Genomic DNA, 16,150 nt, shown 5'->3' with positions numbered 1-16,150 from the left:
TGGATGGAGACACGAAAAGGGAAGCTAAGCATAGCAACACACAAGCCTACTACAATAGTATTTGACTAACAGGCAGAGAAAGACTAAGTTTGAGGCCAGCCTGGGCTATATTGGGAGCTCTTCACAGACTGGACTACCATGTAATCAAACTACAAAAAAATAAAAAAGCAGAAGAAGCAGCCAGTTATGGCGGCACCTTCTGGCAAGATACGCTGAACAGACAGAAGCAGGGAGATCATAAGGGAGATAATAAGTTGGAGAGCAGCCTGGGCTATACCTTAGGACCAGTAAGACAGTTCAGTGGGTAAAGGATTTTGCTACCAAAACTGATGACCTGCCTTTGATCCCTGGAACGAACAGGGTGGAAAGACAGAACTGACTCCTGCCACTTTTCTTGACAGGCACCATGGCACAAGTGCAACCACATATACATTCATACATATGTGCACACAGAAACAAAGACTAGAGGACCCAGATTCAAGTCCCAGAACCTACGTGGTAGCTAGGAACCATCTATCACACCAGTATAAGTGGATCTGATGTTCTCGAATGGTCATCACAGACACTGTGCACCATGGAACACAAATACAAATGTGTGTAAAACATATACACATAAGGTTATATATAAATACTATATATTAAAATCTAAAAAAATGAGTGCTTTTAAAAAGGACGAAATAGGGCTGGAGAGATGGCTCAGCCGTTAAAGGCTAGGCTCACAACCAAAAATAAAAAGGATGAAATAAAAAAACGTGAAGGGGACTTTATTGGCTATTTATGAATTTGCTTATAGATGCTGTAGAAAAGAGAAAGGGGGGGGGGGACACCTTACTTTGAAGCCTGTAAGCCAGCCCCATTAAATGTCCTTATAAGAATTGTCATGGGAGGCTGGAGAGATGGCTCAGTGGTTAAGAACACTGCCTATTCTTTCAGAGGTCCTGTGTTTAATTCCCAGCAACCACGTGGTGGCTCATAACCATCTGTAATGGGATCCAATGCCCTCTTCTGGTGTGTCTGAAGACAGCAACAGTGTACTCACATACATAGAATAAATTTTAAAAAAAAGTCTGTTCACAGTAGTAAAACCCTAAGACAGAAGTTGGTACCAGGAGTGGGGCATTGCTTTGATAGGTCTGACCATGATTTTGTTTGGAGGACTGTAGATTTGGGGATTTTGGATTTGGAAAACATTGGAATGCTTTAAACAGGGCTTAATGGGCTATCCTAGAAGAAATATGGACGACTTTGCAGGGAATGTAACTCAGCAACATAAATAACACTTACCTAGAATATACAAGGCATGAGGTCATCAGTAATACTAGGTTAAAAAAAAAACCTCCTATCAGTTGATATAATAGTTGGGTTATCAAAAATACTAAGTATATGAAACACTGGTTTGTTTCTGTTTTTGTTTGCACCTGCACTTTCATATGTGCACACCCATACCCCAATCAAACACCAGATCACACATACACAAAATAAAAATAATTATTTAAAAACATAAAAATACAAATTTGCTACCTCTTTGCCAGAATGATATTGGATGAACTTTTTATGTTGCCCAAATGAACTGAAACTAAGTTTAGTGTAAAATTAACAATAGAAATTTTTCTTTTTTCTTTTTTCTATAAGGGCCTTGCTATGTGGTCTTGGTTTGACCTGGAATAGCCAAATCTCCTGCTTCTGCCTCTCAAGGGTTGAAATTACAAGCATAACCACCAAACAGGCTACAATAATGTAAACCTCTAGAATAAAAAATAAAATACCACGTGTTTCAAAGTCAAAATTATAAACTTTATATTTTAATATGTTGTACTAGCAGAAATAATACTCATACTCATCTAACACCAATGAAAGTTAAGAAAAGAAATAGCATAAACAGGATTAATATGGTAAACAAATCTGTCTCCCTCTAGCCTGTTAATTCTACTAAATCTATTCTATCTCATCTCAAACCTTGGAGGCCTTCAATGAGCATGATGGTAGACACTTGCAATCCTAGTACTCAGGAGGTGGGGGCAGTAGAATGCCAACTTTGAGACCAGGATAGCAAGATAGCAAGACCCAATGTGGAGGTATTTTAGTCAGGAATTCTACTGCTGTGATAAAACACCATGACCAAAAGCAACTTGGGGAGGAAAGGGTTCAAGTCATCTCACAGCTTGTAGCGCATCATCCAGAAGTCAGGGCAGGAACTCAAGGACTCAACCTGGAGACAGGAACCGATGCAGAGACCCTGGAGATGGCTCATCCATTAAGAGCACTGGCTGCTCTTCCAGAGGCCAGGGTTTGATTCCCAGCACCCACAGGGCAGCTCACAGTATGTGTAATTCCAGTCCCAGGGAATCCAATGCCCTCTTTCGGCCTCCACATTTAGGATACAGAGATACAGAGATACATGATACAGTGATACAGAGATATACATGAATGTAAAACACACACACACACACACACACACACACACAGGGGTGGGGGAGGGTAGGAGGGAGGAAGGAGAAACAGCTTTTAAAAATGTATTCACAAGGGAAAGGTGATTGAGAGCCTGTGTTCTTCCTCTAACAATTCCTCCACAGAAACGTGCCTTAATGGAATGCATGTATTAACACTAAAGCAAAAGGCCTGACCTCATTTACCAGTTTTTGATAAAATATAGGAATGAATAAACTTCTCTGAGTATCAGTTTCTTCACAGGTAAAATGGAAGTAAGACTGCCTTCCAACCTTACAGGGCTGTTACAAGGAGTAAATTAAGTAACACACACAAAAGAGAGAAATATACTGTTTAATGTTAAGACATAAAATCAAATTACCAGATAGGAAATTGGAGGACAATACTTTTATTTATTTTATTTTCAAAATTTAAAAAACAGTATCTCAGCTGGACCTGGTGGCACAGAGCTGTAAACCCAGATACACTGGAGGATAGGGTAGAAGGATCACAAGTTCAAGGCCTGCATGAACTACGAGGTGAGTTCAGGGCCAACCAGCCCGGGCAACTTAGCAGGACTCTGTCTCAAAAGAAAATGTACAAGGAGGAATCTGGGGATACCGCTCCATGGCCGAGCACTTTCTTATCATGTACGATGCCCTAGGTCCATCTCTAGTACCAGAGGGAAGGATCTTTAACAAGGGAATGAATAACACAGACAGAAGCAAGGGTGCAGCGATGGAAACACTTGAATCACCGGCATCCACATGCAGTCTACTCCATCAAACCCTAAAGTGAGGTCTCTAGCAGGTAAACAAGAACTGAAGCCTCCTTCAGACCAGATCAGCCCGGAGCAGCCCATTCCCATAAAACACAAAAGGGAACCCAGCAGAAACCATGCAATTGCTCTTGTGCTACTAAAACTGATGCCACTGAGATTCAGTGACAAGGGCCTTCTGAAGTTAGTACTTACTGATCTTTGAGGTCTGTGAACTGCTTCTCAAGGTTGGACATCTCATCCAAACACTCCATCCTTCTCCTTTCACAATCCTCATCATCCATTTCTGACAATACAAAAAATCAAAAAGGGAAATATCAAAGATAAAATGTCAAGGCAGGCCTGGGCACACACTGGGATCCCAGTGCTTGGGAGGCACAAGCAGGAGGATTAGGAGTTTAAGGCTAGCTATGACTATAAGCCACATAGCATGTTTGAGGCCAGCCTGGGATACATGAGCCCCTATCTCAAAAAATAAAAACAAACAAAACAGATAGAACTGTTTCAAATAAATCTGAAGTTAGTCCAAACAGAAAAAAACATTGTAATATGAAACTTGACATCCAAGGTCTGTATTAAACCTTAAAGGAAAATAAACAATTTTTATCCAAAATAATTACCACTCTAGAATTAATGTGATGTCAGATTAGTTAAAACTCCCAGTCTCTAGAGTGTCTAGTGTTTATCCATTTTCAATTGTCTTAAAAGCTATGATGATGTAACGAAGCCAATGAAGTAATTAACTCATTTTTGCTTTTACACTAATTCTTAAGAACTTAGCACCAAAAGTGACTATGTTCATAATATTATATGTTCATATATTATAATATTATTCAAAAACACGTTTGGTATTCTCTCTTCCCAACTTTACCATGGCAGCTGTGGTGGTAAATAACGGTATCCCAGCTCTAGAGAGTCTGAGGCAGGAAAAATTATGAGGGTTCAAACCTAGCCTTGGCTGGATAAAAAAAAACAAAAACACAAGACCTAAAGAGCTGAAAAGATGTCTCAGAAGAGAAGAGTGAATATTGTCTTGTACAGGACCCAAATCCAGTTCTCAGGATCCATGCCACGGTTTACAACTACCTCTGACTCCAGTTCCAAGGGACCCGAGGGCCCATCCTGGCCTCCAAACACACCATACACACAATTGTAATTTATTTTTAAATCTTAAAAAAAAAAAAGAAGATAGAGGAGGAGGAGCCACATGATTGATTACTCCATCACATAAAAAGCAACTAATTGGGATTGGGGATTTAGCTCAATGGTAGATCGTTTGCCTAGCAAGTGCAAAGCCCTGGGTTCGGTCCCCACCTCCGAAAAAAAGAAAAAAAAAAAAAAAAAAAAGCAACTAATTGCTGGGCAGCATGGTGGTGCCGGCCTTTAGTTGCAGCTCTTGAGAGACAGACAGGCAGACTTGGGGGTCAGGATTGTCTACACAGGGAGTCTCAACAACAACACAAACTGATTCCATTCCGTTTCTCCCATGGAATGTTGGATCGCAGCTCACCCTGCTAATGTTCCTTCTCCAGATTACTGTCAATGAGAAAGAGCAGATGAGGACAAGGATGAGTGAACTCTTACAGACAGCAAGTATTAGTTACCAGGTCTGCCCTATTTTCACATCTTCTGTTTTTATATACAATATAAAGATAATATATATATATGTATATATATATATATATACACACACACACATATATCCATCATACATATATAAAACATATATGCAACACATCAAAATAACTGAGGCACAAGTTGAGCTGCATCTTAATTTTTATTAAATAAAGGTCAAACTATACCCAAGTGGTGGCAGCAGCAGCAATAGCACCACATGCCTTTAATCCCAGCAGAGGCAGGAGGATCTCAAGTTCAATGCCATCCTGGTCTACAGATCAAGAGTAACAGGCATGGCTACACAGAGAAAGTCATAAGAAAGAAGGGGGGGGGGAGGTCAAACTATGAAAAAGTTATAGTATACACAGCTATTTTCATATAGTAAGGAAGTAAATGATAAGTACATGATAATAGTTTTCCAAAACAAATTTAAAATATTTATGCCTCTGAATAGCTTACTCTGTAGCTCTTTAAAACTCAGGCCCTCGACTGGAGATATAGCCCAGGGTAGAGCACATGCCCAAGCTGTTTACAGCCCAGGGTTTGACAGGGAGGAGGAGGGATGTGACAGGGACATGTCACATGCTCATGCACACACACAAAACCTAGTTCTTCACATTTTTTAATCTTCCAAATATGAATTAAGTTCCCATACCCAAAGGATCTGTTCAGTACCGCGGTTTGAGAGAAAAAAATGCAATATGCAAGATGCGGTAGAATAAAAATAATCATAGGAAAAGTAAAACTGCAAAATGCATTTAAATGATTTACTTGCACTTTAAAAATTGACTTTTAGTTTAAATTACTATTATGATCTATGTAAATTATGTTATTATTTTCTAGGCTGAGGTTTTTTAAACATGTGAAAGGTCACAGCATCGGGCTAGAGAGATAGATGGCTCAATGGTTAAGAGCACTGACAGCTCTTCCCAAGGTCCTGAGTTCAAATCCCAGCAACCACATGGTGGCTCACAACCATCTGTAATGAGATCTGATGCCCTCTTCTGGTGTTGGTCTGCATATATATAATAAATAAACAAATACTTTAAAAAACTACAACATAAATCTGAGAAGAGACTCACAACACATGCAATTTGATAAGAATCTCCCATTAAAACCCAAGAGCCTAGGCTGGACCAAGAGCTCAGGGCCTCTGAGCATGTAGTGTTCTAGCAGAAGAAGAAAGCTGGGTTCCCAGTACCACACCAGGTAGCTCACAACCACTTCTAACTCAGCTCCAAAACATCCAGTGAGTGCCCTCTTCTGTGGGCACCTTCACTCCCATACCTGTACCTATGCACAGACATACACATAATTAATTAAAAATAAAATCTTAAAAGTATATATAAATAATAAAAAATTAAATAAAAATGAAGAAAACAAGGATGCTTGAATATAAAAATGCTTTACTCCTGGGCTACACAGCAAGACCCTGACCTCTACATCCCACAAACAAAACAACAGCAAAGCACTTCATCTCTACGAACTGTATATAGAGTATAAATGTGACTCTTACCCTACTTCATGATAAACTGGCTAATTTTGAAGTTTCACCCATGTCCCAGCAAGGCAGATGACCTCAGAATTATTTTTCTCATCTCAGGTAGGTTCTAACTCGACATTCCTTCTGTCGGTTTGGACATTCTTACATAAACAGCACACAAGCTGAACAGCAATATGCTCAAAATACTTCATCTTCTATCTTCATTTCCATATTTTATTTTTCGGTTAGCGGCGATGCTACCCACATCTCTCCCTGTATCTGAGCTTCCTCTTACCTCACTCCTAAACTTGTATCCACCGAGTCTGGGTTTTGTCTTCTTTGAAATCTCTCACGTCTACATCATTCTTTGCCTTTTCAAGCTTCTTGGTCTCCCAACCAAACTTGTTTTCTCATCCTTCCATAAGCCTTGAACTCCGCCCTTTGCACTTTTTCTTACATTCCTTCTCCTATATGAACTTTCCACCTTAACTATCCCAACCCAAACTCTTCAAAACAACACAGTGGCTCTTTCCCCACTAAATGTGCTGACCACATAGTTCTAGAGTCTGTCCTCTGCTCCTAACAACAGCATTGTGTACATTCAATTGTTTGTTTAGGAACTTAATCAAGTGGTAACTTACAACAAGCTTTTAAAATATTTTTATCAGCTATTTGAAAATGTTAATCTGAACCACCGCCATCCCCCTATTCGCCCAACTCCAAGTCCTCTACTTTTTCTTTTTTGTAAAACTGTGGCGTTCAATCTGGTTTGCCTGCCCTGATGTGTGGTTGACCTACCAAGGGTCATACTAACAAATGCCCTTAGCTCTGCTAGTGGTGGAACTACCATGCCCACCTCTACCCTATTGGGATTTCTGTCCAGATTGAGCCTGCCCAGGTCTTGTGCACACTGCCATAACTACAATGAATTCATGTGTTCAAAAGTCCTATTGAGTAAGCAAAACACTGTTCTTCAACCGAGATAAAATAACTATAAATGTTTACCTCCTGCTGAGTGAAAACTCTCCCTCATAAATATTTACTTTTGGATGGCTGACTTATTGACATTACCCTCTTCCATGAAGAAGTATACTCTGACAGACAAACCTAGAAAAAAAGTGTGGAATGATACCACACTGTCATTAACCTATTATCAATGCTTCCCTTTTCATGGCCAAACCAGGGTTAGACAAAGAAGTCATTCTCAGTCTGTCATATGTTGGAATAACAAGTATTAAAGACGCAGAAGAAATAGCCCAAAGTTACAAAATAATCATCGCTTGAAGATTCTGGGAATGTCAACACTGCCCACATGGTCCTGATTAAAACCTGACAATGATTTGAAATTATTCCTCAGGCTGGTCCTTTGTCGGTCCTGAAAACTTTAGAGACCTACAAAGAACCGGAGAGTTCCCAATTCAGTCCCCTCGAGACCTCTGATGACAGTACTGGCGACAGGCTGATCTGCAAGTGAAGGCTAATGAGTTTCAAGCCCGCCAAGGACCAAGGCAAATCTATCCTCAGCCCGCACATATGCAGACAAGGGTTGGGGAGACTACTAGTAAAGGGTCGGTGGTATGAATTAAAGGGCATTTCCAGTCTTCCAGACCAGCAAGCCGGACATTCCACTCCCCAGTCGCTAGCCCCAGGGTACCGCCAGGTGACCCTAGGGCGGGTCCCAGGATGGACAGAATCGCCTCGGGTCCCTAAAGCCCGCAGGCGCCCAGCCTACCCGGGACCCGGAGCTGGAGCCCGCGGCGCCCCGCAGCTCCGGGTGCCAGAGGCCAAGCCAGTCCCCGCCCCTTCCCCATCTCCCCGCCCCGCGCTCCCAGCAGGACGCGCCGCCCGGCGTGAGCACCGCGGCCTGTCGCGCGCCCGGCTCAAGGGACCCGGTATCCCCGCCCAGCTGAGTCGCGCACCTGAGCTGTCCCCATCCTCGGAGACCGACGAGCTCTCGGTGTCCTCGTCTTCGGAACTGCTCCCCTCGTTCTCCGCGTAGTCCACCTCCATCTCATCGTGATGATTCGTCTCCTTCTTATCCCCTCGGGAATGGACCGGCATTTTCCAGCCGCGCCGTCGCTTCCCACTCCCTGCTCCCAGCCCGGCCACTGCCGCTTCAGAGAAGGGCGCGCCGAACGCCCCGACCCACCCGGCCGCCGAGCTCGCTCCGAAACCCTCGACTCCTCCCCACCCCCGGCCAGAGCCTCACAACCTAACCCGCAGGCTGTGCGCTGCGAGCTCAGCCATTGGTGAAAACTGTCCCTGAGCTGGAGGCGTGGCCTGCCTTGCAAGCGAACGATTGGTTACCCGTGATTACGGCGCGGCCTTCTGCTGAATGTCGGGAGCTGTAGTCCTTAGGCCTCAGAGCTTCACGGGCTGTGGGTTTCTAAGGTTCAACTGCCTCAATCACTTTTAACTTCGGACTTCAAGTCCCACAAGGCAGGAAAGCTGGCATACTGGAACGCAGTTTATAAACTAAACAGAAACAGATTGCGCGGATTTGGTCTGTACTTATCCTTTTCCCGCCAACTGGTTATTTAATCTGCCTAGCTACTCAAAATGTGAAAAGAATGTGAAAAGGTCCTTTGCTTGAAAAGGTTTTTGCATACTCTTTGAGCATGGAGGGCTGCAGAATCGTCTCTTCTACATTAGTACTACTTTTATTATGGCTAATAAACTATTAAATTGAAATGTAGATGTAGGAAATAATTCGTACATTGTAAATTTTCACAGAGAAATTATAATTGTTCTTGAAATTTTTACAACCAAAAAAATAGAGGGAAAGGAAGTTTTAGTATTTCAATTTTGCATTCTTACATTTTTTTTTTTAATGGAAGAAGCTACCCGTTGACTTAATTTCAGGTTCCGATGAAAAATTAATGTTTGACTTAAAAAGGTGTCTTTTTTTTTCAAAGATAGGATTACACAGACAAGGATGACGCTGTAACTACCATAATAATCGTAACTTATAACTGACCACTTTCACTCATTATCAGGTTATCTTGGTAAGTTCACTGTATGGGTTAGATGAGTTGAATTTTTATGTCAACAAAATATATGGTTCAAGTATTAAAGGGACATCAGGAAGTAGAATGAAGCTTAGTTGTTCTGGAACTTGCTCTGTAGACTGACCTTGAGCTCAGAGATCTGCTTGGCCCTGTCTCTTGGGATTAAAGGTGTGTACCACCACACCTTGACTTAAATTTAGCTGAGTAGGATCTGTTATAGCCTAGAACATAGATTCTACTCCCCGGTGCCCCTTTAAATATTTTTCCTTTCTCAGCTTGCTCCTTTTCTTACAGGTTCAGAGGTTCTGTCCATTACCACCAAGGCGGGAGCAGAGCTGAGAGTTCTTCATCCTCATCTGAAGGCTGCTAGGAGACTGGCTTCCAGGGAGCTAGGGTGAGGGTCTTAAAGTCCACGCCCATAATGACACACTTCCTCTAATACCTACCTAATACACCTACTCCGAAAGGGCCACAGCTCCTAAAAGTGCCACACCTTGGGCCAAGCATATTCAAACCATCACCACCACCACCATTTCCCGCATTTCAGATGCTCTCATGCTCCCAGACGATGGCTACGATCTGTACTTAGTTCTTTTTTCTTCTTCTTTTCCTACCAGGCTATATTCAGCCACCGTGGGCTACCTATAGGACTGTGAGTTCCTTGAAAACAAGGGTTGTTTTAATCAAGTGTGAAAATACAAGGCAAAGCGCAGCTACTGTGTGTGGGCAGCTATTATGTTGCAACCTGCCAGTTATTAGGATCTGAGACTACCAGCGTGTTTGTCCAGACAGAGTCTTGCTGGCCTTGAGTTCACAGCGTGGCCTCATCTTCCTGAGAGCAGGGACTCTGGCTCCTAGTCTTGGGTTCCGCTTCTCAAATGCAGATCAAATAAAAACAGCTGTTGGCAAAAGCCCTTGGTTCCAGTTAATCTTTGTTATATCAGTAACCAGAGAGTGTGTGCTAAATAGTACTGAGATTTTTAGTGGCTACTTATGCCTTGCACTGTTGGGTACTTTAAGTAAGGTGGTTCATTTAATCTCCACAACAAATCTGAGAGTTAATTTTACAGAGGAGGAAACTGAGGTACAGAGCAGTCAAACTACCTCACCAAGGTCATCCGGGTAATAGACAACGGGTCTCAGCTTTGAACGTTAAGTAGTGTGGCATCAGAGCTTGCATGTACTCTCTTGGTACACAGTGGTCCTCAAGTGGGTGCTTTCTGCTTCTGCTGTTCAAAGGTAAGCAAAGGGGGCCAGGCATGGTGGCTTAACCGTAGTAACGCCAGAGGCTGCAGCAAGAGATTTGACACAAATTCGAGGTCAGCCTCAGACATAAGGAAGTGAGAGAGCAAGAGGCATGGATTCAAGCCATACTTCTCTAATAACCCAGAAGTAAACTCGGCAAAACACAGAATCTCTGGTCAGTTATAAAATAAGTTTTATGATCTTAACTTTAAATTCCTTTCAAAGTCTCAGATTCTTGTCAGAAGCTGGAAAGATAGCTAAGTGGGTAAAGTGTTTGCTGTGAAAATATGAGGACTGGAGTTCGTGTAACCAGAATCCAAGTAAAGACCAGGCCAGCACAGCAGCCTACATGGGACCACAATGCTAAGGAAACAGGGACAGAGAATTCTGGACAACCAAGACCGGCTGAACCAGTGAGTTCTGGGTACAAGAGAGGCCCAAACTCAATGTCTACAAAGGAGAGTAATAGAGAAAGACGATTGACGTCAAACTCTGGTCTCCATATATACCTACAGACACATGCGAACATACATACCCATGCTGCCTGGTCTTACGTCAAGTTGACACACAAACTAAAGGTATCTGAAAGGAGAGACGCTTAATTGAGAAAATGCCTCCATAAGATTCAGTTGTAGGGCCTTTTCTAAATTAGTTAATGATGGCAGAGGGCCCAGCCCATTGTGGCTGGTGTTATCCCTGGGCTGGTGGTCCTGGATGCTATAAAAAGCAGGCTGAGCCAGCCATGGGGAACGAGCCAGTAAGCTGCACCCCTCCATGGCCTTTGCCTCAGCTCCTGTCTCCAGGTTCCTGCCCTGGTTGAGTTCCTCTCCTGACTCCTTTAACATTGATATAGAAGCATAAGCCAAATAAACCTCTTCCTCCTCAACATGCTCTTTAGTCATGGTGTTTCGTTGCAGCCATAGAAAATCTAAGACAATGTCTTGAATACTACCCAAAAAATGTATTAAAATTTTCATATTTTTTAAGATTGCACTTTTAATTATGTGTTGAAGTTTATCTCTGATTTTGTCCTACCTGTCTGTGGTTTACCTCCAGAACCTACAGTGGTTGGTTTTGTTGTTGCTGCTGCTGATGCTATTTTATTTATTGATCTATTTTGTGAGTGTTGCTTATTTATTTATTTATTTATTTATTTATTTATTTATTTATTTGGTGAGTCCCCCTGTATAACTCTGGCTGGATGGAACTCACGATGCAGATCAGGCTGGCCTCACACTCACAGAGATTGCCTGCCATTATTTCCCATGCCCAGAGTATGGAGATGAGAGATCCAGTCACTGGGCTCCAGTTACAATGTCCTTTAACTAACATATATGTGTGTGTGTGTGTGTGTGTGTGTGTGTGTGTGTGTGTGTGTGAATTTGAAAGATATTTAAATATACTATAAGCTATTTGGGTTTTGTTTTTGGTTTTTTTTGGGGGGGGGGCTTGTTTTTGAGACAGGGTTTCTCTGTGTAGCCCTGGCTGTCCTGGAACTCACTCTGTAGACCAGGCTGTTCTCAAACTCAGAGATCAGTCTGCTTCTGCCTCTTGAGTTCTGAAACTAAAGGTGTGCACCACCACTGCCCACCTTTTCCAAGTAGTGACTGAATAAATGTATGAATATTAATCATGCACCTCTTAACAGGCACTTGGATTGCTTTTACTATTAGAAATAGTCTTATTTTGTTAAGGGGAATATTATTGTTCAAAGTGTTTGCTAACCACTTTGAAAAATGATCTAGAGCAGCCATAGTATCAGAATTAGGACAAGGCCTTTGTCTTTTCTCTTCTTTCTTCCTTTTTTTTCTCCACATTTGAAAGACCCTGCCAATATGTGGTATGAATTTGTCAAACAGATACAATGATGCTAGAATATATACCCTCCCATTTTGTAGTATTTTTGAGTTTTTGGAGTAAATGAAAACTGCATTTTATTATATTTCTAAAGTATATTCTAAGCCTTATAGTAGCACAATTATAATAAACTAAAGACTCTGAAGAGGGGATCCCCAAATTGTACCAGTCACTTTTATGTGCTATATATAATGTGTAAAAAGTAAAATTTTTATGCAAATTGGGTACTTAAGCAATCCCCCATTTCCCTAAGGGAACACAATGAATGGGAACACCAGGAATAAACACAACTTTTATAATCCTCAAAAGATAAAAGTTAGTTGCCTGAATGAACATTGTTACATGAAACTCTTAGATCAAGGTTACGTTAACACAGAGACTGTCGTGGGAGGGGGGAAGGAAAGAAACATTAAAACTTTTCTTTGTCGGCCAATAAAAAAACTGTTCAACTTCCTTAACCATCAAGGAAACACCAATCAAAACTACACTGAAATGTCTCGTTCCAGCCAGAATGGCTGTGATCAAGAAAACAAACAACTAATGTTAGTGGAGATGTAGGGGCTGAGGAACTCTTCTGCAATGCTGGTGGGAGTGCGAATCGATGCAGCCACTACAGAAGGCACCGGAGAGGTTCCCAAGAGAAACAGACAAAACTGAAGGGGAGTCCTAGGATGAGCTAGGATGAGGTGGTGCATGCCATACCCCAGCACTCAGGAAGCAGGTCCTGTGTCTGATGGACAGCAAACAATTCCCAAATCGGCCACGAGGTGGAGCTGAGACTCCAGTTACACAGTCTCCAAAGTCAGGCTGAAGCTAAGAAAAAAATAAGAGGTCGCAGCTAATAACTAGCACCAAAATTTTGTCATACCAACTGTAAGACAGAGAGCTTTAGAGAACCACATTACAAACAAGGTAAGACTGATTTTGTGCCGGACTAACCTGGAATTTACTATGTAACCCAGGCTGGCCTCCAACTTATGGTCTGCCAGCCTCAGACTCCCATGGGCTGGAATTACAAGCAGGAGCTATATGCTCACATTGTATATTTATTTAAATGGAAGTAGTGAGTAAAATATATATAATATCCTAACATAACCTACTATTTTGTTTAAAACTTTCTTCTCTGGGGAGGGGTTGAGTGCATACATGGTTTTTTTTTTTAATTTTTTTTTATTAATTTTTACTTATATGAGTAGAGTGTAGCTGTTTTGAGATGCACCAGAAGAGGGCACCAGATCCCATTACAGATGGTTGTGAGCCACCATGTGGTTGCTGGGATTTGAACTCAGGACCTCTGGAAGAGCAGTCAGTGCTCTTAACCGCTGAGCCATCTCTCCAGCTCCGCATACATGGTTTAATGGGTAAAGTGCATGTTGTGTAAGCACAAGGGCCTGAGTTCAAATCCTCAGCACCTGCAATCCCAAAGCTAGGGAACTGAGAAAGGAGGATCCTGGTGGCTCCATGTCCAGCCAGTCTGGCCAATCAGTGATTTCCAGATTTAGTAAGAGACCCTGCCTAGGGGTTGGGGATTTAGCTCAGTGGTAGAGCGCTTGCCTAGCAAGCGCAAGGCCCTGGGTTCGGTCCCCAGCTCCGAAAAAAAGAAAAAAGAAAAAGAAAAAAAAAGAGACCCTGCCTAAAATAATAAGGTGGAGAGCAATAGAGGCCGATATTCAGCTCCATCGTTGGCCTCCACACATGCGTAATGTGCATCTGCCCACAAATGCATATACTACACACACACACACACACACACACACACACACACACACACACACACACACACGGAGCGGGGAGGGGAGAAGGAGAGAGAGAGAGGGAGAGGAAGGTGTGGTGGTTCATTTCTATAATATCAGACTTTGGGAGGTTGAGGCAGGAGGATTACCTAGAGTTGAGGGCTATCCTGGGCTATCTAGTGAATTCTAGACCAGCCTGAGCTAGACAAAGATCCTGTCCCTGCCCCCAACTTCCTTTTTGTATTCATTAGCGTATCATTTACTGACTGCCTATTATGTGACAGGAGTGAGAACTTCAGGAGATGATCTGAATATAATAGGCACTGTTTCTCTTTAGAGACCTTCGAGGAAGGAGTGGAAAGAATTAAACAGCTCTGCAAATGTAGGGGAGCTTTCTGACATGTTACAGAAACAGGTCTTCGATTCCAATGATAAAACTCAGTCTTCGCAGAGCTGGGGATATAACTCAACAGCAGGACAACGGAAAGATAGCCTTGCACACCTCTCATGTGCAAGGTCGTTAGCTTCAGTCCCTACCTTATACAGAGAAATAAATTAATAACAATTTGCCGTGAAAACTGGGAACTCGGAAAACTTTAATGAGCATGATGATCATGATAGGCTTCCAGTTCTTAAAGAATTTTCTGAAATCTATTATTGTTTGATATGACTTAAGGAAATTTAACATCAGATATCCTAATGTGTAGTTCTTTTCCAAATGGAAAAACATATTGTTACAAGGTTTTGCATACATAGAGGATATATTTAAAGGTTTTCAAGGGGCTGGAGAGATAGTTCAGTGGTTAAGAACACTGACTGCTCTTCTAGGGGTCCTGAGTTCAAATCCCAGCAACCACATGGTGGCTCACAACCATCTGTAATGGGATCTGATGCCCTCTTCTGGTGTGTCTGAAGTCAGTGACAGTGTACTCATATATAATAAATAAATCTTAAAAGTTTTCAAGGGGTTTTATTGGAGAGAGCAGAAAATGTGCTTTTATATTCCCTACAAAGTTTTTATATTCCCTACAAAGTTTTGCATACATAGAAGACATATTTAAAGGTTTTTAAGGGATTTTATTGGAAAGAGCAGGGAGTGTTTGTCTATGTGCTTTTATATTATCTACTGCAACTGATCTTTATAAAACTGCCACTTTTGGATTTTTAGTGAGATGGTCACAATTATTAACAGAACTTGTCAAAATAGTCTCCCTTTCTGATTGCATAGAGACATGGGACCAGGGTTTTTGGGGTTTTTTTTTCTCACATACTTTAAGCAAAGGGTGGTATCACATGATAAGAATCTAGCTGACTTCTACTTAGACATAAAAGAATTTGGGGGTAAGTCCAACAGTAGTACTTTCCTAACTACTTTTGTTTAGAAAAGATTTTCAGAGGGGCTGAGGATGTAGATCAGTTGGTAGAGTGTTTGCCTAACATACATGTGGGTCTGGGTCCAATCCCAGCAGTACAGAAAACAGTTTGGTTGTGAGCGCTTGGAATTCTGGTACTCCTGAGGTCAGAGCAGGAAGGTCAGAAGTTCAAGGTCATCGTTGACTACCTACACATTTGAAGTCGGTCTGGGATACAGAATATTCTGTCTCAAAAAAAAAAAAAAGTTCACCATGCTGCCATCTCAGGTGAACATATTTACATATCAGTGCTTAAAAGACATAGACTCCTTATTGTCTTTTTCTCCTATTCTCTGAACTTCATTCTTACTTGAACTAAATTCTGGTATTTTAAGACTTTAAAAGTAATTGAATTTCCACAGTTGATACTACACACCTGGTCTTAGTTAAAGACATATTAGTGGTCTCACAGATGATACAAAATATGGGGCTGGGCATGCAACTTAGTGTTAGAAGACCCCGAGAGTTTTGTTTTGTTTTGTTTTTTTCACAAACAAAAGATGGTATCACATGATAAGCATCTAGCTTTTGTGTGGCCAGCATGACTTATGTATAAGAACAGGTCTTTGTTTCCAGTGATAAAACCCAGT

At 41.8% G+C, this 16,150-nt stretch overlaps 1 protein-coding gene across 1 annotated transcript in view; it reads right to left on the bottom strand.

The window, feature by feature from the left end:
• The window catches only part of Brms1l (BRMS1 like transcriptional repressor), a 32,088-nt gene extending 23,581 nt beyond the window's left edge, over positions 1-8,507 (bottom strand). Inside the window, exons 1-2 of the mRNA XM_032907768.1 lie at positions 8,225-8,507; positions 3,401-3,491 (exon numbers count right to left, since the gene is read on the bottom strand). Coding sequence (XP_032763659.1) covers positions 3,401-3,491; positions 8,225-8,366 — 233 coding nt within the window. The 5' untranslated portion in view covers positions 8,367-8,507. The remainder of the gene's footprint in view (positions 1-3,400; positions 3,492-8,224) is intronic.
• Positions 8,508-16,150: the final 7,643 nt, after the last annotated feature.

This window comes from Rattus rattus, chromosome 7 (genome assembly GCF_011064425.1).
Source record: "Rattus rattus isolate New Zealand chromosome 7, Rrattus_CSIRO_v1, whole genome shotgun sequence".
NCBI lineage: Eukaryota > Metazoa > Chordata > Mammalia > Rodentia > Muridae > Rattus > Rattus rattus.
Note: the sequence above shows the minus strand (reverse complement) of the source record. Positions and strands in the feature narration are given on the sequence as shown.